At 32.0% G+C, this 25,594-nt stretch overlaps 2 protein-coding genes across 2 annotated transcripts; both read left to right on the top strand.

Annotated features, from left to right (window-relative positions):
• Window positions 1-3,709: 3,709 nt before the first annotated feature.
• On the top strand, window positions 3,710-18,463 carry LOC122526531. Its single transcript, XM_043649992.1, has 4 exons — window positions 3,710-4,073; window positions 10,368-10,536; window positions 12,066-12,325; window positions 12,734-18,463. Exons 2-4 carry the CDS (start codon window positions 10,369-10,371, stop codon window positions 12,837-12,839), a joined length of 534 nt encoding a protein of 177 aa, XP_043505927.1. The 5' UTR covers window positions 3,710-4,073; window position 10,368; the 3' UTR covers window positions 12,840-18,463.
• Window positions 18,464-21,794: 3,331 nt separating this feature from the next.
• LOC122526530 (28S ribosomal protein S21, mitochondrial) lies at window positions 21,795-22,519 on the top strand. Its single transcript, XM_043649991.1, has 2 exons — window positions 21,795-21,905; window positions 22,131-22,519. Exon 2 carries the CDS (start codon window positions 22,131-22,133, stop codon window positions 22,401-22,403), a length of 273 nt encoding a protein of 90 aa, XP_043505926.1. The 5' UTR covers window positions 21,795-21,905; the 3' UTR covers window positions 22,404-22,519.
• Window positions 22,520-25,594: the final 3,075 nt, after the last annotated feature.

The following is a 25,594-nucleotide window of genomic DNA, read 5'->3' as shown; positions in this document are numbered from 1 at the left end:
TTCGAATATGAGTTTCGAATTACGACAAGAAAGTGTCACGAGAATTTCTACAAATAACCAATAAGTTGTGTCTATGATAAATAAAATAAGCCGCGTGTGCACGTAGCTCCGTCTCTTGAAAAATACTTCGATCAAATGCGAGAATTAATTAACGAGGCTTAAGAGACGTCATTTCGTTATTTATCATATTCTTTTCGTTATTTATATTTTGAATGTTTGAAAGAGATTAGTAGTTCGATAGAAAATAATTTCAATTTATATTATATGCAAGTGATTTCTAAATTGTAAATCATTGAAACGTCTCGCGAAAGATCTAAATGTAATAATCTATTAGTGAGAACTTGCTTGAGTTCGTACGCGAGCTAATTAATGCGTAATAATTAAAAAAAAAAAAGAGTAGAACGATAAAATAAAAATAAAAATAAATATAAAAATGAAAAGAAAAATAAATAAATAAATAAATAAATAAAAAATATTAGGAAATATGTAATAAATATGCCAAGCACGACACACAACTTATATAGGCATCTGAACTCTCTTGAATTCTCACGTGATCTTGTAGTTTCTAAATCGTACTTCATGCGAGCCTATCTTCTTTTTCGCGAAGCATTTTTTTCTCTCTTATACATGAATATAATATATATATATATATATATATATTATATGTATAAAAAAATAAAATAAAAGAAAAAGTATGAACCTCTTACGTTAAAACGCACAGAGTATCGGTTAAACGTGTATATGATACCCCCCCTTCAGGGTATTCAAACAAACAAATGGCAACTAACAAAAAAAAAAAAAGGTTTAAGGGTTTATTTAAGAAAATAAAGAAGAAGAAAATGAAAAAGATGAACGTTCATATTGTGATAATAAGATACTTTTTCCCTCTGTGCCGTGGAACGATCGTAGAAACGAACTATTCAAAAAACGCGTTGCGATCGTTCAATGAATCCATAGATAACCGGTATATAATTAAAATATACATACATACATAAAATAATGAGGGAAAGTATATAAACGATTCAAGAAAGGCAATCTCTCGATCGTTATTTTTAATCATTATATTATACACGCATATGCAATTCTTTCGAACTAGCATTCGCTGACTGGTTATACACAGGTGTACGCACGTAATGTTTTGTATATACATACATACATATACATATATGCATTAAACATATAGTATACATATACATTTACATATACATATACATATACATATACATATACATATATATATATAATAAGTTCCTCCTATTCAGTTCGGAACTACTCCGTTATTACAAATCAGGGCTTTTTACGGATAATCAACATGGATAGCTCTGTAAGATGGATTTTAGATTATTAATTATTATCTTATGTAATAAGTTATTAATTATAGATTTTACGTACAAGTTGATGTCATTTGTTCGTTTATTATCGGATAAATATATTAAATACATATATTTTTGGGATTACACCCTTTGTTGCAGTCAGAAAATGCAATGATAACATTACGATTTTTACATAGATTGTAAAGCGAACATGTAAGGCATACTTTCTCATGATATAATATGTACAAGTATATACGTTCGATCATTGCAAAAAGGTATGATTACGACTATGATAAAGAAGAAAGAATAAGATGGGGAAAAAAAAAAAGATATACCATGTCAGTTACACGTGAATAGCCTCTCCTTAAAGAAACGCTGATGTTGTAATCCTATATGTGATTCTATAGCAAACAGCAAGTAAAAAGAAAAAAGGAAAAAAAAAATACAAAGGAAAAAAAAGAAATAAATCAAGAAAAAACTCTACCGCTATTGTAACTTTCAGAGTTTAATAAAACGTTTTCACTAACAAAAAAAAGAAAAATCATTTATCGATTTAAATATTGTATTGAACAATTTTTATTCGATACATGAAAAATATTTGGATAGATTTTCGTTTTGTTCAATGGAGGATTAAAATTGATCCATTCATCGAACTTGAAAATCATTGCGATGATTTTATTTGGCAATATTTTTTATTTATAACTCGCCCACGTGATATTTCATTTACGTCATTCATTCAAAGGCTAATCTTCCGATTGCTCGTATCCAACAATTTCCGTTTCTATTTCGAATTAAATACGTATGCATGTATATATATTCGAAAATCTATCCTCACGGTGCCGAATAAAATTATCGAAATTAATTAAATTTTCCTATTTAATATTCTAGGAATATGAGTCCGTTCGGCTTGTCGAGGCAAGTATCATCACATTATTATATGTGTTTTAGTTTCTTTCGCCAGGTTTTATTCGTTCAGAGCAAACCTTGCAATCCTTCTCAATTCCTATTAGAAAACCTTTATTGATAAAATTTTTAGTATCGTTCCTTTCATTCCAACAACTTCTACTTGGAAATTTGAAATAGCATCCCCGTATTATGCGATACATCATTTAAAAGGTAATAAAAATTCATTTCTACCCAAGTTAAATTGAATTTTTTGTTTGTACATGAAATAGATATATCAAAAGTTTCCGCGTATACTATTTACGCCATCCATTTTCAAAGGAACGAAATTATCTAGTGAAAGAAAAATTATATTACTAGCCTACGGTCGGGAATGCAACTGTGTCGTTATGGATTTAATTACGCGATGGTAAAACAGAAGACTACAAATTATTTTTTATTATTTTCTTTACTTATCTTCGTCAAATGAAAAAAATAGAAATGTTTCGTTTTACCCCATCTCTACGTATAAATTAAGAATAATTATTTTACATTTAGTAAATTTTTAACGACTCTAAATTCAGATTATTCTATCGATTATGTCCAATGAATTTGAATATTATGAAATTGAAATTAATATCTAAATGCGAAGAGATATTTTAATTAAAAAAATGAATGTAAAATATATTGGGAGAAAAAATTTGTCCATCGTTTAACAAACATGGAACTCGTAAACACGGTTGTTTTCGTATTTGTTTTCATCAAGTTTCTTGATGAAGTTAACCATCATTTTGCAACACTTCTATATATACCAGCCAGTCGATACAATTAACGGTCGTCGAGGTCGAAGGTCAGCAATCGCAGATGACCCGAGATTGTCCCTCGATTTTCTTCACCTTTCTCGGGGTGGATGGCGCTTTTGGTTGTGACACGAACGATCCACTTGGTTGATCGAGGTCGAGCGTTCTTTCACGAACCTAACTTGTTCTCTTTTATTTTGTTCGCATTGTTCCTTGCTAGCCCTTCGGCCCTTCTCTTTGCATCTTCTTTACAGGAAACAGAAAGAGAAAGAACAAAAAAAGAGAGAGAGAGATATATATATCTCAAATAATTCGATGGTATCGTCCTAATAAATTGATAATAAATATTAATGACGTAAAACATTATTTGATTTGTCAGAAGATTTTCAGCCCCAAGCATAATTATAAATTTGTAAAGAGGTTTAAACCCATATAAACCTATATTTCTTGCACGTGTGGGTGCATGAGCCCACGTGAGTAATGTGACGAATGTTTACAGTGACAGTATCAATCGCAATACTGTGTACACGTGCCTGTATCGCGTATGTGATGAAAGGTTAAAGGTGTGTGTATCCGTTAGCTGGAAGAGAAGACGAGTGATGGTATTGGTGTTGTTGTTGGATGTGGTGGTAGTGGTGTATGGAGGAAGGAAATAGGAAAAAGAAGGAGAGAGTGATGTGGGAGTGGGAAAATAGGGGAGTAGGAGGAGAGTCGGGTGAAGCTCGGTATGATGGTAACTTCGACACGATGCAAGTGGGTGGTAGGAAGGGTGGCTTATCGACCAGGACGCAAACCTCGAAGGCTCAGTATTCGCGGGACCACCACTCCGTTAAAACGGTCGCGCGCTGGACAAAGATTTCTCCGTAACATCCTCTCGTCTTACAATTTTGCCTTTAAACACGGAGAAAAGAAGATCACAAAGTTAACAAAGAAGAAGAAGAAGAAGAAAATATTATAAGAGAAGATTAAGGAGTGTCCGATGCGAGTATCGTCGAACTTTTAGACACCACCTTTTTTTGGTTAAGCGCGCAATTTTCAAAAGGAATCACAACGTAGAGATAAGCTCTTGCACATCAAAGTAAGTAACATTTGAAATAATAATTAGTTGTAGTTTTCATTTAGAAAATGAAGAATGATCACGCTTCTCGCGAGATTTTTTCGCGTAGTTGGATTGTGTGTCAGCTGTCAAATCGAAATGTAAATAAGAAACCTTTAAAGTTGCTTGTCAAATGTTACGAACGAAGAGAGATCAAAATATCGATGGTTAATGTTTTATTTTGTTTATTCTATCTACCCACTCGTTGCTAGAAATTGTAGCAAACGATCGCTATGGTCGCTCGCGTGCATAACCCTTGTATATCTCTGCGCGCAGACACGCGAATCTCGTTAAAATAATTCTAAGAAGACTCCTCCCATAGTTCGGAATTTTCTTCCTTCTCGTTATCGGTGTTCACGTTGTTGCGTAAATTTGTAGATGCCAAATTCCTCGATTGTTTAATACAATAGATTTATTTTTCAATCTCCTATCGTTTCCCGATCTTTTCTCGACGATCGAGTGACCCAGTTGTTGATCGCTTATTCGTCGAGATATTGTTGGATGACCTACAGTGACCTATTTATCTGAAAGTTTTAATGAACCGGTTGAGGAACTTTTGTTCTCATCACGTGCATCGCAATGTCCCATAGATCAAATGTAAAATAATAACATTCAATTACATAAATTTAGTTTGATATTTTGATAATGGCATTGTTACTAGTACAGTACATTGTATTAGAGATGTCATAGTAATCCTGGTTCGTTCCATTATACAACGAATTTTGATGAGACGAGATGAAAGTTGAAAAGCTTTCAGCTAGATCGTGATAGAGGAGATTATTAGTTATGACATAGGTATAGTATGGGGTGCAGCGACCCCGATTAGTAAATTCATCTCGTCCAATATAGGTGGACGGACGTCTCTGGAAGACAGCCAAGTCAAAGTCGCAATCGCATTTAATAGGAACGCCAACTGTGAGTCAACGTACGTAGGGGAAGCTTTGGAGCGAAGACGTTTCCATAAATCGTCGTTGCTCCCTTTTCGAGTGTGCTCTGGTATTTCCAACTGGTCGATAAATAGGTCTTCGTTTTAGGTTAAGAATCATCATCCGAAAAACCATGATAAATTTTCATTTATACTTTTGAATATTGGAAAAATACAACGCAACGCGGAAAAGAATTAAACGAAAATGAGATTCCACGGAATGGATCCTTCCACGATGTTCCCACTGATTTATTATTTCCACGTTGAACACGAAAGAGCCAAGGATGCAGCTTGGCATCTTCCCGGCGAAAAGGTGAACCACCTTGATGTCGTGTTGCCTCCGATAAAAGTCGACTTGCATGCGCCATGCGAGCTCACGTATTTGCATAAATAATACCCCGGGCCATTTACTTTTATCTTTGAGACTGCACCTTCGATAGGGACTTTAATTGGGCTTACTAGGAAATTTCGTAAGAGATGATTTTCGCGGTAACGTTTTGGGTCGTTAACTCGCACGCAGATTTTAAATTCCTATTGTATTACGCATTTCTTATCGTTCATCAAAATCTCTTATTTCGCGTAGGAAGAGAGAGAGAGACAGGTCAACGTTAAATTATTCGAGCTACTAGTAAAGTCAAATTATGCTTTCTTAGAATTACATTGAAATACTTCTTCCAGAGACGATTATTTCGCGTAGCTATTTAACTTACCAATTATTCTTGCCTTTTTCTTTCTTTGAATTCATTCTCGCGTCATTCATTCGACGAATACTCGACTAGCCGAAAGGCAGAGTGCATACAAAAAGTTAGAGATTCTTTTGAAAGATAATAAGCCGTGTCGGACTATTCGAATGTCACTCACTCTAGTTTGTTAATTTTTCGCGAACTCACGAGTAGTAATAACTGAAAAAAAAAGAAAAAAAAAAAGAAAAAAGAAAGATACCTTCGTAAGTACATATGTACGTGTTTACGTAGTAGGTAAAAAAAAGAAAAAAAAGAAAGAAAAAAGAAAAGAGGGGCACGTTTTTAATATGAAGTAGGAGCTCTAATCCAGTCTCTTTTTTCTCCGTACTTTCTCGGACTCTAAAAGCTTGCTTGGCTGAAATCCAAAGCTTAGGGAGCAGCGAACTGGTTGTACCTTGTGGTGTGTCTATAGTCGGCCTCTACTATACTACTACTACTATTCAACTACTCTACTCTCTCTTTCTCTCTTTCTGCGTTTGGTGGTGCACATGCAGCTGCAGCCATGACACCGGGAACCAGGCCACTGTCCCACTTTACGCCTTTCCGTGCAATAAAGGTTACCTCTTCGTCGTCGTCGTCGTCGCTGTCGTTTCGTTGTCGTTGTCGTTGAGACGACGTACACGTAACCGACTCCTTACAAACCTCGTTTTAGTGTGAATCGAAAATCAGTAACGTTGAAAATCTATAGAACGAAGGACATGGTATATTTGATGGAATTTGCTAGTAATCTAGAAAAGAAGAACAGAGAAAGAGAGTATCTTGGAGGATTCTCACATTGTTAGAGAAAAACTTGAAATATCTTATATCTAACAAATTAGTACTTTTAAATAATAACTGAAGTAAATGTCTTTAACTAGAGGATAGATAATATTTTATGGGTTTCTATTTTTTTAAACATTATCTTTATTTTTATTTTTTTTCAAACGCATAAGAATTTATTGAATAATTTATTAAGAGAGAGAGAGAGACAAAAATAAGGAGAATATTTGGTAACAAGAATCACAAGAGTTAATCAATGATATTCTCTGACGACAATAGGCCCTATACGTGAATGTAATTCGTACTTACATGAAACGTGAGTAGATAACACCTACACATTATATATATGTACCTACGAAAATAAGTATATAAATGCTTAAACGTGCGTCAAGCTTAAATAAATATGGTGCTTGCACGTATAACCACGTCGCGTACCATTTATCATTGAGTACACGTATTGAAGTACACGCGAGACATAAGGTTTATCACTGACGCCTCCACGAACGTAAATTTAATGGAACAGATCTAACGAAGAATTCGTCGTATCGTTTAAACGAAATTGCATTTGACCATTTTCGATGACGCAGATGTATTCAGTGCTTTTTATTCTTATTTTATTTTCTTCTTTTTTCTTTCTTCCTTTGTCGTATAAAATACGCAATATTTTTTTTTAATTATTACGGTCTCCGTTATAAAAGTATAATTAATTAGATGAAAGTCAATTAGAAAAAAAAAGAAAAAAAGAAAAAAAGAAATAAAGAAATATATATTCCACATAAATTATTTTATCTACGAATATTATTGCATAATATTATTTTTTTATATACACGTAATTATAATTTCGAAAAATCGATGCATATATTTGAGATATTAAAAGGATTAAACTCAAGGCTAACGCGTCCGCGTTATAATCGTGCTCTTGAATCTTACAATGGCAGTAACTAGATTTCTCGTGACGAGCAAACACAGACGCATATATATAGATATACGTAAAGAATTTGCATGTTAATTGGAAATAAAGCGTTTACTCGTCATTCCTTTATCTTTCTTTTTCGTTTTACTCATCGTGTATATTTCTGAAATAACAAATAATAATCTAAAAATAAGTGATTCGACACTAAATACCAAATTAAAAGAAGGAAATCTATTAAAAATAATAATAAGAAGAAGAAGAAGGAAAACAAAACAAAAAAAATGTATTAAAAGGATGAAAAAATAACGAACGATAGACTACCTGTCTATCATCAGGCAGCTTTAAGAAAAAAATACGAGTCTCTTGCGTTATTATTTTTCCAGAGGATCGACACATCATAGGTAATAACAACTCCGCATACTTAAGAAGTCCTTCGATTAATCGACGTTCCACTGGCGATGGCTTATTCGTAAAAATAAACTGAAAATATAAAAGTGTGATTAATGTTTGCGTCTAATATACGATATCATTTATCTCTTTCAAAAAGTTCAACGCGCGATGCAGAACGTTGAGTGAATCTGACGTGTAAACTAATGCGGTAAATGCGTGGAACCTGTAATAAATCACATCCTTATTTAGTCCAAATTTAAAATAATAGGTACGTACAATTTTAATGCGATATTTCAACGATCGTGTTATACGGTCAACATATTTTGTCGATCGATCAAAAAATACGAGAGGATCGTTCGTGGAAGATTGAGATTCGAAAATAAAGGGGAAAAAAAAAGAAAATACGTAGACAAGAAAAGAAGAAAGATAGAAAGAGGGAAGAAGGGGGAAGGGGTTAAGGTGGTCTCGTTAAGAGACTGGAAAGAGAACGATCGATGAGAATGAGGCGAACGGTAGAAGGACGAGAGCGCAGCGATAGTTTTCAGACAGTGCAGCTGCACCCCTTGTGTGCCCTGGCTGTTCGATAACCGAGGTGCAACGTCCGTTGGCCCCGAGAATATATCTAGGCCAACACCACCACCACCACCACCACCACCTCCACCAGTGGCACCAGCAGCAGCAGCAGCAGCAGAACCGGTAGCAGCAACACGAGCTAGCAAAAGCATCAGTGCTACCAACACCACCCATATCACACCGGTTACAAGTACTCTAACTAGACAAGTAACACTAACACCTGCTGCCTGCACTCTCGACATAATAGACCGATCCACGTGTCTCGTGTTTGTAATGCTTTGTTAGCCAGCCGGCACCCTTGCCTGACAACGACGAGCTTTTTCCTTTGTTTCCTATTTCATAAAAGAATGTGTATATATATGTATGCACGAGTAAAAGAAAGAAAAGGAAAAAAAAAATGATAAAGGGAGACACGAGGGAGAAAAAGATTCTGCGACGCAACTAGGATGGCTCAATTAATTCAAGGACACGTCTAGGGAAAATCCACTTTCTATTCAAATCGATAAGAGGAAAAAAAACCGATACTTCCAACTGTAATTTTTCGATATCCTCGACCCGTTGCCACCTTCCAGAATAGAAGGTTGATAACTCGATCTATACAACACTCGTTTCCTTTCTTAGAAAAGAACCGTGCTTCGATTTATTATCGGAAAAAGTAATCATCTCTCGAAAGATTCGTAGCTATTCACTCGAGATGTTGCAAGGAAACACGATTGCTCTTCATTTACTTCGTTCTTTTTAAGCTTCGTTAAATTCATTCGTTGTACGAGAGAAATCTCGTTGGGAAAGAGAAAGATAGTAGTTATTGCACGAATGAATTGTGTATACTCGTTGAATTTCATTTTAGAAATAATACGATATCTAATGACAATTGTAAAATAGCGTACAAAAAGGTAGGAACAAATGGAATGAAAATAAAATAAAAGAATAAATAATAATATAATAAAAACTGTATGATAACGCCCACGTGTGCGTTATCATATTTTATCGATATTCGAATCGAGAATATAAAACGTTTTGATTTCCAAAAATATTTTAAGAATATATCTCTCGAATACATAAATTTACATATATGCGTATGCATCTATGTAGGAAATGGTTAGGTATGTTTCTTTGACCTTTTGCGATGTCACGTGTCACGATAAAAATTAATTCAATCGGAAAGATGTTTTCCTTTTTTACCTTTATGGAATCGTTTCACGGAAGGATGTCTGTCGTTGACATTTTCTCTAATGAACCAAAAGAATTTATACAATGGTAGTCATTAGATAACATTATCGTCTAGCTCATACATAATAACATCGATCGGAACACAACATATATGTAACATTTTAGAAAATAAACCGCGAAACGAAGTTATCAGAGTGAAACTAAAGATTCACCCCTCCTTAGGAAAGCCCCCTACTTGCCCGTGCATCCGTTAAAGCTGTTCCACTTTCCACGTCGAGCGTGCAGCTCTTCGATAACCCTGGATGATTTACACCTCGGTCGGAGGTTCTATTATTTCGTGCTATATATTACAAATTGAAATACGAACATACTATATTCCTTTCTAATTCAAATTTCAAACTTACGTTTAAATCAATCACTGACCATTTAATCTTTCTTTATCCCCCTTCTATCGTCCCCGTCTATTATTATCCGATAAAAATAAATAAAAACAAGATACGTCTCTCGAAATTTCTTTCAAGAAAATCAATTCAAACGAATGATTTCAAATTGTTAGTTTCAATCATTAGATATTTTTGTTTTCCTTTTCTATGAATCAGAATAATAAGAGCTATTTTGGGATACGTCAATACACAAATGCAGTATTATTTGATAGTTGTCACTCACATTGGTTTTGTTGACGTTTATTCTCGTTAAATTACTCTCCCTTTCTCTCTCTCTCTCTCTCTCATTCTCTCTCTTTCTGAGAATGTAAATAGGGAATATAGCTAACCGTATTGTAATAATAATAATCGTGTTTACAGGATGATCACGGCATTACCAGTTCCATCGGTAAAGGTCTTCCACAAAACTTATTATCAAGAAAAGGGGACGAGAATAGGAAATAGCCAACCAGGAAGCCCATTGGCAGAAAGCGAAGCAGTCTTAGCGTTTGCTGACAAAGAACCACCAGAATATTATTTTTGTGGAAAGGTAAATAACAAGAATCTCTTTTCCTTTAATATACTCCGGTACATTAAAAAGTATCATCCGTTAGTATTTCAATTTATTCTTCAACCACGCATGTGAAACTCATAAGCTTTTCGTAATAATAGGGAATAATAAACTTTATTAAATCAAACATAGTTAAACAATTGAAATTAAATGTAAATATTCTATAAAAATTTAATTAAAGCCAATAAAACTCTTTCGATAATAATAACTCTTAGAATGCTTAACAATGGTTATATATCTTTGTTTTAAGTATTATTAAAATATTGAAAAATAAACTAATTACTATTTTGTTTTCTTTTAATTTTAAATTGATATGTTCCTTTTATAGTATTTTATAATGTGAGGAAAAGTTATTTTTTGTTTTATCCCCTCCCATCTGCAAGCATAAATAATTCATTATTTACAACACGCGTCTGAAACATTTACATCTTATAAAATGCAGTTTTTGTATTAAAAATTTAAAAAAAGCATCACGGTGAGTCGATCGATATTCGATTACTACGTTATAGTAATTTTAAATTATTGACGTAGGGGTTATAGGGAGGGAAGGAAGATATTTGTGACGTCATTCGATCCTCGTAGGCGTTGAGAGAAGAAGAACGGAAAAATCTCTCGTAATTTCAACGTGTATCGAGTTTTTTTTTTTTTATTAAGAACTTTTTCATTTCGTTTGATGGAAGAGTATAATCGACATTTAAAATGAAATTTTTTAATAGATTAATATCTCTTCGTCTCTTTCTGTCTCACTTATTTTGCAATCGTTCGTAATTACTCATCGGAAATAATTCGATTAAATTGTACTTATTATTTGTGCCAACGTTAAATGATTATTTTTCATTGAGACAAATATAATTAATCTCTAATTATAAGTGGCTTAACGCTTCTGATAGGAAAATGCCGATTAAGTATAAATTTAAACTAGCTCTCGCACGCGATGTTCAACGAGTTTGAGGCCTGTTCACATTGGCGATCTATATTTTGGATAAAATTCAATGACCTTGACCTTGGTACTCGATAACGAAAAGTCGAAGGAGAAACTCGATGCTGGAGGTGCAACCGAGCGAGAAACGCGACAAAGAGCTACCCTATCGAGACAGCTATAAAACGTTCCTCGGTTCGCACAACGAAATTGATCCCTTGAGAAACAAAGAATTACAAGATTTATTCTTCTCCCTTTCAAATAGAAATATCGAATTTTGTACTTGTAATTTAATGGATTTAATAATAGTATTAATCGAACACCGTCTACGTAAATTATAATTCGATGAGGATATTTACGAACCATCGTATATATTGTCACGTTCGGAAGACGGTGTCAATTATATTGTAACTCCTTGTAAAGTTTAAAGAGTAAATCGATAGGGTCGTGTAAAAATTGTCGCCCTTTAATTCTTTAACGCGTGCGATATATAAGATTTTCATTCGTATAAAGACGGTATATATTTTTAGATATAAAATCAAAATGAAAAATGTATATTAAATAGAATATTTATCGTAAATATTAACAGGTAAATTCTCTCCATGTTGTCGTGGGATCTCTACTTTTTGGATCCGTTGTGCTCGTTGTTGGCTTAGTCCAACTTGCACCAGGAGCCGAAGCTGCACAAAACTCGGCTGTGTTGATAGCTGCTGGATGCGGTCTTCTCCTCGTCGGTGTTTTCTTAGCGCCCCTTCGAGCGCTCTGTATCAGAAGACAAAAGGCTGCTCAGAAGGATGGCACGCATCAGAGAAGTATCACCAGCATAGACAAACTTCTATCTCAAAACAGGTGAATCTCGTTAAATGTTACAAATTATTATACATATGAGCCGTTTATTTTGAAAGTGGCCTAACTCCATTTAACCTTAAATTGAGATATTTAAAGGTTTGCGTTTCAATGCAATTCAAAATATACGTAAAGAATAACAATGAGTTATGTTGCTTAAGTGTATCTAAAGGTGTTAAATTTACAGTTCCTATTAAACAAATAATAATAATAATATATATATAATATTATAATATTTATATATAATTATTTATTATTTATTATAATTATATATTATATTATAATTATATATATATTATAATTATTTATTTATTATTTATTATAATTATATATTATATTATAATTATATATATATATAATTGTTACAAATATATTTTGTTTATTACAATTTTTAATGAATTATGCTATCAGAGATTTCACTGTTCTGACACCTGACGAATTGGAGGACCTCGTAGGAAGGCCGGCCTCAAGTTTGGAAAACAACAAAACGAGTTCGAAACAAATTCGAAGTACCTAGGTATTGTCAGCCTCGAAGAAGGCAATGCCTTCATCGCCAACGTGCTCGAACACACCATCCTCATCTACATCACCAGGAACGAACTCCTCCATTCTTTACACTCATCGTTTTGACTCACGCGAGCACAGTCTCGTTTGAAAGAAAGTTTCGAAGCTTATCAAAGCAAATTTGGAAATCGTCCGATTTCCGTGATCAGAGGAATAGGATTAAAAAAAAAAAAACAAGAGAAAATAAAATTACGACAACGACGACGAAGCACACAGGAAGAGAATTCATTTAACATTTAAACATTACAATCTTCGATCATCTAATAATTTGTTATTCATTCATTTTCTCGTTTAGTATAACGCATCTAACTTGTAACACTACTTTCACTTACGACCGATTGGCGTTTTACTTGATTATTATTATTATTATTATGGTTTTGGGTCCAACGAGGAAAAACGTATGTTTCTGAGATATCGATTTATTGTCGACAGATTCGTATTCTCATTGGTATACAAATCGAATCCTTCTACACCAGAGAATACAATATTCACGAAATTATTATTTCATTCAAAACTTTGTATTTTTCACGCGGCTGGATATGAATAAATTCGTTTGTTAGGAAAGTTTCGAAATTTGATCATTATTAGTTCTGGATTGATATAACTTTGAAATTGTATGATATCATTCCAACGAAACTCAATTAGATCAACAAACAATTTCAATTTAAATGATTGAGGAATAATGAAGATAAATTTAATTAGTTAATTGTAAGTTAAACAAGATCGAGTAAGAAATTTTATAATATTATGTTAATAATAACGATAATAAACAAACGAGGCCTAAGCCGAAATAATTATAATTACTATAGTTTATAAAATAACGCGAATAATTGAATATAAACTGCATAAATAAATCACTTGCTAGCATTTGAAATCATAAACAATTCATCGTTAAATCGTAAATTCAAGCAGCTGTTATTTCAAAATAATCATCTATTTAGAATGATTTATTCAGAGGTAAAAATAGAATCGATCAAAGCACGTAGTCAACTGAAATTGGCAAGTTTGTGTTTCTAAATCGATTGAAAATCTAATAGATCGACGTAGGATGGTTCGATTAGAGAAACGTTACGTTGATGATCTAACGAGATAAATTCGAGATCAAAGAATACTACGTTTTTTTCTTCCTTCAAAAAAGATCGAAGACGAATTGATTGGAAAATTAATATATATATATATATATATTATAAATAAATTAGAAAATCTCGACTTAAAAAATCGTCGTCGTTCGAACGTGAATATTCACGACTGAAATTTCTCTATACAGAAACAAAAATGAAGAAAGTAACGTGCTAATTCGACCAATCAAAGGGGTTGCCTTCCCTTCGTCGTACGTTGTTCAAGTTGCGGTCCACTCTTTGTGTTCCAACAAAAATAATTGATATCCAAACAAAAAAAAAACGAAGAAGAAGAAGAAGAATGTATTCAATGTTGCATACATTGCAATGCATCTTGCAATCAACATCATGCATTTAAATCGAACATCTTAAAAAGTGACGATGCATTAAAAAAGGTAAAGAAAAAAACATTGAGCGAGATGAGTTATAACATAAATACATATACATATATACATACATATAAATAATATATATACACACTACTATACGCGAGAGAAAACATGAATAACAACATAATCATTTAATAAACCGAGACATAGCGATGTAAGTATATATTTCTCGTATTGTAATTTTTCTAATGGGGTTCGCACGTTTCTTTCCACAAACAACCGAGAAACGTGTTTTTTCTGTTTTTTAAGGATCGTTAAACGCGTGCGTGCGAAAATACGTATGTATATTATATTACACGTATTATTTGATTGATAATAACACGAAGAAGAAGAATATCTCATTTTTTCTCACTCTTATTAGATATTTATTATTATTATTATTGTTATTGTTCTTATCGTTCGTTCATTCGTCGAGATAACGTTGAATTTTGTGTCGTTCCTCTCTTATAAAAAAAAAAAAAAAAAAAAAAAAAAGAAAAGAAAAAAAAGAAGAAGAAAGTATGTAATTTTATCGAGAAAAAAACTAACTTCGTTATTCCGTTCAATTTCGTCTACGCCAAAGTCAATTCGTAGGGAACCCTTTGTGCATCGAAAAATACAAAACAACAAAATCTATCGATCATGCAAGGAAAAAGAAAAATAACGTCGTCGTTACACGAAGGGTTTAATGAAATCTTTCGTACTCGGAATAATCCACGTTACAATCCCGTCAAGATATAAGTCTGAGCAACTGCCCTTATTAAAGATGATGATGATGAAGAATAAAAAGACGAAGATGAAGGAGAAGATGAAGAAGATTTAAGGAACAAAAAAACAAGAGGAAAAAAAAAAATATATATATATATATATATATACGTATAAATAGTGTATCTCGTGATATGCCGCGACGATCGGACCTTTACTTTCACTCCCCCCCCCGCCCCCGCCGCCCCCAGTGTAAGCGATCGTTTGGCAAACTCTTACTTTCGCTAAAAATGTCATCTAACGATAATCAAATTTGTTTAGTTTAATACGCGCGATCGATCTTCTAATTTCGCGTAAAGCAAGTGAGAATGTGTAATTCGAATGAAAATATGAGTGAAACGTATATCGTTGTCGTTGATGTGTCACGTGCCTAGTAGCTAATATCGTTGAATTCATTATTCGCATAATTTGTTGTTTTCTCGAAAGACACGGATTTCGCCTTCATCGTGCTTTTAAATTAACGATTAATGACAAAAGGATACATTAAATAGTATAATAGTTTAGAAAATGCAAAGGAAAAAAAGCGTTCTCGCTTTAGTGATTACAACAACACCTTACTTTATCAAGTTCCTGCGAATAATTATATTGTTAAAAAAGAAGAAAAGAAAAAAAATGGTTAAACGGAGCTTCGGCTGATACAATCTTTTCTAGCTTTTAAGCTGATTTTTTAAAAGGCAAGATAAACTTTAGAAAAAGAACAAAAAAAAATAAAAGGAAAAAGAAAAAAAAGAAGAAAAAAAGAAGAAAATAGAATAAACGCGAAAAGATTAGCTCGGTTGTACGGTTGTTGATGTTAAATGGCGAACGAATTCGAAATTCTAACTCGAACTCGACGGACGGTAATCCTTGCTTAGCTCGAATTTGCGAGTTAAAAAATGTATAGCCTTTGGAATATACAGGGATATAAATAATAATTGCGACGAATGGGAAATTAAGCTAAAGAGAATAGGTATGTGATAATATGCAGGGTGAAAGATTTTCAATAGGAATTAATTAACTTTCGTAAGCATTTTTTTCTTTTTCTTTTTCTTTTTTTTTTTTTTTTTTTAATGATTGTAGTCAAAAATATTCGTATCTCTCAAAGGGAAATTTACATAAAGTTTTTAAAATGCAATATTTCCTTTACGTTGATCACTTTTTCCACTCTAAGGATCTTTCTTCCTCGTTCATAAATAAATAAAAGATCTTTCTACGTTCCTATTTAAATAGTTCACCCTATACATATATATCTAAGTACGTCCGAATAGACGAACGTAATAATGGCTCTAAAATCGACGCGCTTATCTCGAAGTGGTCGATAATATCTTCGTTACTTATAGTACGCATCGTTCGAAGTTGAATTTAATGCTATCCGTTTATTGGAAGCGCACAAGTTCTTCAAATTTGCAAAACAAATTTCAATAGCAGTAGTTGCGCTAATTATTTGATCAAACTCATTTCCTTTCGTCACGCTGCGATCATTTTTTTAGAGACGTCACATAACATTTTAGAAAGAAAACAAAGGATAAGAAAGAAAGAAAGAGATTAGATACTAGTTTAGGAGATTAGACGAACGAAAGGAAGAAAAAAAGAGATGAACGTAAAGAGATCGTAGACAAAAGAAATTTTGTTCACCCTAGTAAATGATGCAATATTTGCGACGTCAATGAAATTTCGATTTTCGAATTTAGGACATTTTTCTCGCCGATTCTACGATCCCAATTTTCGACGTCCTCTTCTATTAGAGAAATATTAGATAAATCGAGACGTATAGATCACAGCGAATGATCGATAATTGAACTTTGACGTTGTTGACAATTTTACGACGATAGGATAATTAACAGTGTGAAATGAAATGGAAAATGACAAATGAGATTGTATTTCATTCACGCTAGATTAACGAACCCACAACAGTGAAACATACCGAGACGATATTCGTATTGTTTAATGTGCTTCATATTATATGAAACATAAATCGATGTTTAAATGTATAGAAAGAACGAAAGAAAGAAAGAGAGAGCGAGAGAGAGAGAGAGAGAGAGAGAGAGAGAGAGAGAGAGAGAGAAAGAAAAACTCTTAGATCATAAGTTTTAATTCTTATCGTAGAATGCATTAAGAAAAAGGTTAATAAAAAAAAAAAAAGAAAGAAAGAGGAGCGTTTAGAGACACTAGATAAAAATCTAACTCTATTTGCGAATGCTTCTTCATATCATAGAACGTATAACGTCCTTTGTAATTCATCTTTTTGCTTCGAGCTATTCTCGTAGTTACGAGAATATTCATTGTCGAAAAAAAAGAAGAGATAGTTAGGAGGAAGATGAAAGAAAGCAAAATTTCAATGAGAATTTAACGGAAAAGCGACGAGTATTATCGATATATTATTCTAATACATCTTGCGCTAGAAGAAGAAAAAAAAAAGTTCTAGTTTTGTAATCAATTCGTCGCACCGTTCTCTCTATAATTTCAATCAAAAGTTTTTTGGTAAAATAACCTCGCTCCTGGTATAAAATGCAGACTGTAGAAAGAAAAAAAAAATAAAGAGAGTAAGAGAGAGAGAAAGAGAGAGTAATAATTATATGCTAAATATGTACGAACGTGCAGAGGAATTTTAAAGGAAACATATCCATTGAGTCACCAACGCGGAGAAATATTTTTTCATTACCATTAGTGCTCACAATTTCAAAGGGAGAAATAATTATAATATATATATATATATATATCTATATATTACGTAAAAATACGTACATACATACATATATAAATGCGCATATATTCACACAAACGCTACTTGCATTTTTCTCAAAATCGAGGTCGTATTTGCTGTGGTTTTCTTCCTTCCATAAAAGAGAGAAAAAGAGAGAAGTCGGAGAAGTGAAGAGGAAAGGGAGATAAATAATATATGGAAAAGAAACTTTTCGTAATAAGTTTCGCACGATTTTTGCGGATACGTTGCGGACGGAGGTAAATTAAAATAAGAAGCAATTATTTTCGAATGTAATGTAAATTCGTAAAATTGTAAGGAGCGTGCCTGACATATTTTAGGGAAATTTTATCAGCGTAGAGAAGAAGAGAAAAGAGCTACAAAAAAAAAAAAAGAAAAAGAAAAAGAAAAAGAAAAAGAAAAAAATAAGAAAACGAACAAAGGTGGTGGACTTTGTTTTTTTGTAATTTAGCATACGAGAAAAGTGCACGCTTATTGTTGCGATTATTGTCCTTTGTAATATCATAAGAGTAACAGAGAGAGAGAGAGAGAGAGAGAGGGAATGATAAAAAAATAAATGTCGCGATTAGAGGTGCTTTTTTAGAAAGCGAATATGGATCGTTGAAAAAAACATAGTCGAGGAAAATAAAAAGGATGAAAGATGAAGATCTTTCGTTATTAGAGATCGCGAGATATCGCTTAGTTTTGTTCCAAAAATATCTCGGGCATGATAGGCTTTAGAGAGAAAAAAAAAAGGAAAAAAAAAAAAGAAAAAAAAAAAAAGAAAAAAAAAAAAGAAAAAGAAAATAAAAGTTGGATTTCGGTAGCGTGCAACGAGAAAGCCATCGTCGTCGCGAGATAATAAAAAAGAAAAAAAAGACATTAAATTATAAAATAAAACGCGATAAACATTCGTAAAATTGCATTTAACCTTTTGCACTCGAGGCCTTTTTCGCTCGGGCGATCCAACAATTCGAGACGATTACAGCAAATCGATTATAACACTCGAGTACAGAGGGTTAATTGATATCCAAATAAAACTCGACACGATTATAGCAAATTTAAATTATTAGGTAAATATATGATATATATAATATATAAAATAATACGCTAAAACGAGAGACGGACTTTAGGACAAAAAAAGGAAGGAAAAAAAAAGAATTTTTATCCTGTCGTTATTAATAAATATATCTATGAAGTATGTATATCCACGTGCTCGATACTTTTTGTTCGTTGATCGAATTCTTCCGAACTAACTTATCGATAATCGTGCATGATTTCGATCAAAAAAAAAAGAAAAAAAAAAGCAAAAGAACAAATAAAACAGGAAAAAAAAAATAAAGAATTATCATAAGAAACGTTTGTAAAATTCATCGAAAACGAATGTCAAGGTAAAAAGCGTGTAAATAAATTCCTATAAATCTCTTCTCATTCATCGTCGTTAGAATTCGTTGAATTTTATGAGCGAACGTAATTGTCAAATAAAAAAAAATCAATTTTTTGATCGTCGATTAATATATTAAAACTATCTCTATTATCATAATTCTAATGAAAAAAATAAGAAATAAAAAGGTAAAAAACTTCAGCCATTACGATATATATATATATATATATATATATATATATCCAATAACGAAATGTCTTCTTTAAAAATGGAAAAATCATAGCCGTCTTTTTATCAAACTTTATCATATCACGAAAGAAGCTTCAATGGTATCGTCTTCTAACGATTGAAAACATAAAAAAAAATCATCTAACTAATCGTGTCTAAATTACGAAATTAATTATGATCTCTTACGATACTTGGAACAGTTATCAACGATATTTATACTTAATACGTATAATGATTAATATACATGCATAAATACATACATCAAAGCATACGTATAATACATATAAATATATTATATAGTATATAATATCGAAAAAAAAAAAAAAAAAAGAACAATTTTCAAAAGAAATCACGACGGCTTCTCGTTGTACACTAGAGTCCGTGATTAATATTAAGTCATTCAACGCACACTCGTAGTTCTAAGGGTTTTTATAATGGTGCTCTATGGAAGCAATTGTATTATTCGATTGAGATTTCAAAGATTAGCAACGTTCAGCAAAAAGTTGTTCATTAAAGAATGAGAGAGATTTCCTGTAGAACATCATGATACATACCGAAAATTGTAAATAATAAGAATGAGATTTACGAAAGATTAGGACAGAAAGAGAGACAGAAGAAAGTTTGTCAGAAGATTGCTAGCGATCCTTTGGAAATTTCTTTTTTCCTTCTTTTCTTTTCTTCTTTTTCTGTTATCACTAAAATAAAATAAAGTAGAAAGGAGAGCAAGAATGCATTACTCATTGCATTAACAATTAGTAGATGTAACGAAAAAAGAATGACATTAAATTTAAAATAATTAATAATTAATTGTAAGATTATAAGATCGAACGCATAAACTTGAACACGTCGTTAAGTTAAAAACAATATCTCGTCGCGAATTTTCAAAGGGGAAATTTTATCCTATGTTTCATTGTCGTAAAATGTATGAATTCGATCGCTAAATTATTGAATAATTAGTCACGTTTTTGTATTCGCTCGAGAGGATAAAATGATTTTTATGGAAAGGAAAGAAAGTAAAACCAAAAAGAAGAGTTTGAATAATAATTAAAGAAAAAACAAAGGTAATACGCGTTGTCAGAACTTCGGAGTATTTAATAAATGCATTTAATGGAACGATGACTGTGTTTGCAAGCTGTGTTCTCAAATGTAAGATGGAACAGTTAATTACTAATAATTAACACGATGATAAACGTGATGAAAATGATTCGACGTGATACGAATAATCGTTGTGAACGTTACTTATCATGTAAACGTTTATTCGAGCCATTTATACCTGGCTACAAATAAGAATCGGTACTTGTAGTGATTTAACGAACATGTCATTACTTTATCGCTTAAGAATTACGTTAATCCGTATATTTTGTAAGCCAAGATTATCAATAGTGATTAATAAACATTACTACGTATTACGATAAATCTCTATTTGGTCAAGTTATGCAGAAATCTACCAATCCTTAGTCCAAACTTGGCCCTAAACTAACACCTTAATTATTTAATTTTACATCGTGCACCCGTTAGAAATAAAAAAACGTCAAAAATGACGTATTTCATCTGTTCTACGAATAAGGTTAGTCATCAAAATTCTGTGTACTATTCAAATGCTATAAAAATTCATTCCACAGTTACTTTGATCATATCATTTTAAATACATCATGAAAGTAAAAGGAACAAATTTATAAACGATGGATAAAATATAGATACATTCGTTCCATAATTGTAATTACATTTTAAGAATTATGAATTCTTTACAATTTAATGGAGATTCAATCGTAGTAAGATTTTGCAAATTTCTACTTTCATTTTCATATAAATAAAATAAAAAAGATAAATGATGGAAAGGATCATATAATTTATTGTATGGACAGAGATAATAAAATCAGATCAATACTATAATAATAATCCATAAGAATATTTTTAAAAAATGTTTAACGTTTATATTTGCGCGTCTCCGTCAACGACCGTCCTACTTTTATTGTCTTTGAGTACGTGGTTGTGTATATGTCGATGGGGATTTCGATACAATATGAAAGATCATCAAGTAATTATTTCATTTAATTATCAATTTTAACATTGTTATATTAACAATATTTTTCTGATATTCATTTAATTATTTATCAGGTCTTGTATTGTTTGATAATGTACTTTTTCATTATCACGCTTCTCAATATGATATTTCTGGGTCATTTGCAATTCAGTTGCGATCATGTGTCATCGGCTAATAATTAATATTAATTTCTATTAATTCGTAAAGATAAACAATTGTCTTGTAATCGCATTATAATATATTTATTTTCAACGCGTGACATATGAATTTAAATGGTAATTTGAAATCATATCAATCCTTGACGCATGTGCAGTTACAAGTGACGTACTAGAGAGCGTTGCAGTTAGATCACGCATGTGCAGCAAGTTTTGTTGGACTGTTCATTGTGCAGTGTATTGGTGCGTAATACGATCGTAAATATCATTTAAAAAAGTAAGATTTATTAATTATTTATTAGTTATTTCGATCATTTATTTTTTACTTTTCTTGAAATAATAAATTACTGTATTTGTCTCATCACATGTCAGGCAGAAATATTACACCTAACCTCAAAATCACATTTGTAATATATATGTTAATTATATCTCAACGAAATATTAGTAAATAAGATAATAATTGTATTTAATTAATAATATTAATAACATTATCTATGTTTAGATGAATTTGCGAAGACATACACAATTCCTTGCCAGAACGATATTTGTCAAGAACAACGATGTTGAAAAGGCAGCACGTACTATGAATCGTATTCTTAGCAGTGAAGGTATATTTCAACAGTACAGATTAACTAGATACTTTGAGAAACCTACAAATACAAGGCGAAGAGTTAATTTTGAAAGGTGTAAAGCTATATACAATGAGGATATGACCGCAAAAATCAAATTATTAACACGGACGGTCAGAGAAGAAGCTTATCCTGGTTGTTCTTAAAGCTTCTTTTTTCTTCATAGATACAATTCATACTCTCTATTATTTTATAAAATTCTGATGAGAAAATGCTTTCATTTTCTGTTAATATATTGAATAAATATGCTGAGAAAGAAGAAGCTAGCTCATTATCTATGCGACTAAGTCTTTGTCATCTTTGTTACTCTTCCTTTTATGGGTTTGAGAAACCTCTGTAATATCCTTCCCACAGCTTTGATACCTCTCTGGAGTTAACAGCATATGATGCTCCAAAGTAGTCACCATTCGTATTACATTTGTAGGATTCAGATGGCGATTGGAAGATAATGTGATTTTGTTCACACCGTACACCGCTGTTAAGGAAAAGTTTGGAAAAGACAAAACTAATCTCTTTTTAAATGTCAAATAAACTAACACTTGATAATCTATTTTGTTTAATTTAGGAGCAAAATTTATATTAACTCTATGTAATGTATCATTCAATTCTATGAAATCCAATTTATCATCAAAGAATTCATTATTGTAACATATAATTGTTCGAGTTGGATTAACTAGGATGTACAAAATGAATATTTTAACTATAATGTATTGTTTAGCTTCTCTAATATTATTGGTAATATAAGTAATATATTGATAATATTCCTATAACAAGAGATATTAGTAAATATTGTTGGGTGTGTTTCTGAGTTTAATGTAAATTATTTATGATATTGATTATCCTATCAACTTATAGGATTTTGAATAATTAGTTTGCTTTTTAATATCATCGTGGCAATGAAGTAATTTTATAATTTAAAATAAGTTATACTACAATAAAAGAAAAAGTAATAGGAAGAATCATAATAAATGAATAGTAGATTTTTTTTGTAATCAAAGAAAAGAAAATTATTTTGGAATTTTTATTTAATATCGATTATTTTAAATTTCAAATTAGACAATTATATTTAAAAAATGATTAAACTATTAAATCTTTAAAAACTAGAAAGGGAAATCTTCGGGTAAAAGACAAACATTCGTATTTTAGATACCGAGCATTAGCGTTCTCTCGCGGGAAACTAGATCAACATGTTCGTATCGACGGATCAGGAATTTTTCAAACTCTCGGATCAGAAGAAAAAAGAGAATAAGAATTGTAACATGCGCACTAAAGTTTTTTTATTTTTTTTTTAAATTCTATAGATCGTAGACGAACATAGCGAAACGTTTTCAATAGATAAGACAAATGTATTCGGTAAAAAAAATAGAAAAGAAAAATGTTTCAGAAAGACGTACACCAGACTTATCATAATGATTTTCACGTTATTCTTTTGGAATCAAATTACCGTGGCGAAAACTTATCTATTCTAATAATCCTGTCTTCTAGGATATTGCCAGACGGTAGATACAGCAGGAAGATTCGTTCTTCTCGGGTTTCTGGATAGGAATGGTTCTACGAGTGAACATCGTCGTCGTTCTCGTTGTCTCTCCCTCTCCTTTCTCCCTCTCTTTCTCTCTCTCTCTCCCTCTCTTTATCTATCCTTCTTTCTTTTTCTTCCATGAAAAACTTGGCACCACTTCCCATCCGTTCCTACTATCTATTCAATTTTCGCCAAGTTGGCGGAGCCGTTGCCAAGAAAACCAACGGGACGTTTTGTCTTTTCTCACTTTTCGCGGGTCTCCTGCAAGCTACCGGAGAAAGATGAAGGAAGCAGCGTGAAAAAAGATAATTCCGCTCCCGTGGAGTTTCTTTGAGTTACGAGGCGAGATAGCGCCGGCAAAAACCGACAACGAACAATCCAACCTCGGGTTCTTTTACTCGACTAAAAGACTCGGGGAAAGAGTAAAAAAACAAAAGTAGGTACTTATCAGAGTTGTAATTAAAATCAATTAGGAACTCACTTAGCAAGTCACTTATCGCATTATTTAGTCCCCTTAACTGTTCGTCAATTTCTACTAAATTTACAAATTTTACAAAGTCAGTGGATGTTATAATAGATAATGATGTATATGTTTCAAGTAGATTTAATATAATCTATTTATACGGAATATGTTTGGGTATTGTATTTACGAACGATCGAATATTTATCGAGTTTTAAGTGTTTACAATGAAGCTTTTGAATTTATTTGGTATTATAATTCTATGTTTCAATACCTCTATGAATTTTCATATGTTTCCCTCGAGTCGAATAAAACAGTATGTAATATTAAATTAATTAAAACACATATAAGTAGAACATCTCAAAATTTCGTTTCATCTCTCTGTCGGTAATATTTGAAATGATAAATTCACGTTAATATGAAAAACGATCGGAAAGAGCTATTAAATTTATGAATATTCTTTTCAATTACGAGCTCTCATTTTTGTCCACTTAATATTCATTTTGTTTATTTTTTCGTAAAACATATGCAAATAACATTTGACCTGTCCCTTTGTAGGAAAAATTAATTAAGAAGTAAATAAAATACGCCGGCAAAAGCTATCGAGCGTTGTAATTAATTTGAAAATAATTTATAAAGTCAAACGCGTTATTAAATTAAAAAAAATAATCAGTCATTAGTCGATCTTACTCTCTAAATTAACTGTATATAATATGGTTTTATTTAATTTCAAAAACATAATACGTTTTTCGGCACGTGCAGGTATATACGTCGCGACGTATCAATTGTATTTGACGATTACATCGACTTAGCCAATAATATTTGTTGATGTTACTTTTCGACGGGATACTCGGGAGTAAAATTTATCAAGGGTTTATCCCGCTACTTGACCTACGTCGAGCAAACATATTTGTACGATTTATCTTTTAGTTTGCTATACGCGAAACAAACATTGCAATTTGTTACCTCTCATATCGTCGCCGTGTAAAACACGATTTTTCCTATTTTTATTTTTATCCTTTATTTCGTTCTTTTTCTCTTCGTTATTAAAATACGTAAATATGCATACGTATGTATGTACATATAATGTAGAAAATAATTCCGAAAATAAAAAATTATCTACGAGAAAATTGAAATAAACGAATTTAAATCTGTGATATACACCACCACCAACCACCACCACACCACCATAACGAATGCATTATTAATATAAAAGATTCTAATCTTGGAATATATAAATAAAAGGAGTATCCAAACTTTTGCAATTTCGGTATGACTCAATTAAAGGGATGTTAATTATCAAATTGAAGTAGAAAACTTGAGATACGTTAATGCGATGTCAAAGAGAAGATGGACTT

This window comes from Polistes fuscatus, unplaced genomic scaffold (assembly GCF_010416935.1).
Source record: "Polistes fuscatus isolate 324 unplaced genomic scaffold, CU_Pfus_HIC Scaffold11, whole genome shotgun sequence".
In the NCBI taxonomy this organism is placed as follows: Eukaryota; Metazoa; Arthropoda; class Insecta; order Hymenoptera; family Vespidae; genus Polistes; species Polistes fuscatus.
This window is presented reverse-complemented; position numbering and strand designations above follow the sequence as displayed.

Excerpts from the sequence above, each read along its gene's own strand:
- LOC122526530 (XM_043649991.1), top strand. The coding sequence starts at position 22,131 with ATGAATTTGCGAAGACATACACAATTCCTTGCCAGAACGATATTTGTC.
- LOC122526531 (XM_043649992.1), top strand. The coding sequence starts at position 10,369 with ATGATCACGGCATTACCAGTTCCATCGGTAAAGGTCTTCCACAAAACT. Across the intron at positions 10,537-12,065 it reads AATATTATTTTTGTGGAAAG|GTAAATTCTCTCCATGTTGT; the intron begins GTAAATAACAAG and ends AAATATTAACAG. Across the intron at positions 12,326-12,733 it reads AAACTTCTATCTCAAAACAG|AGATTTCACTGTTCTGACAC; the intron begins GTGAATCTCGTT and ends TTATGCTATCAG.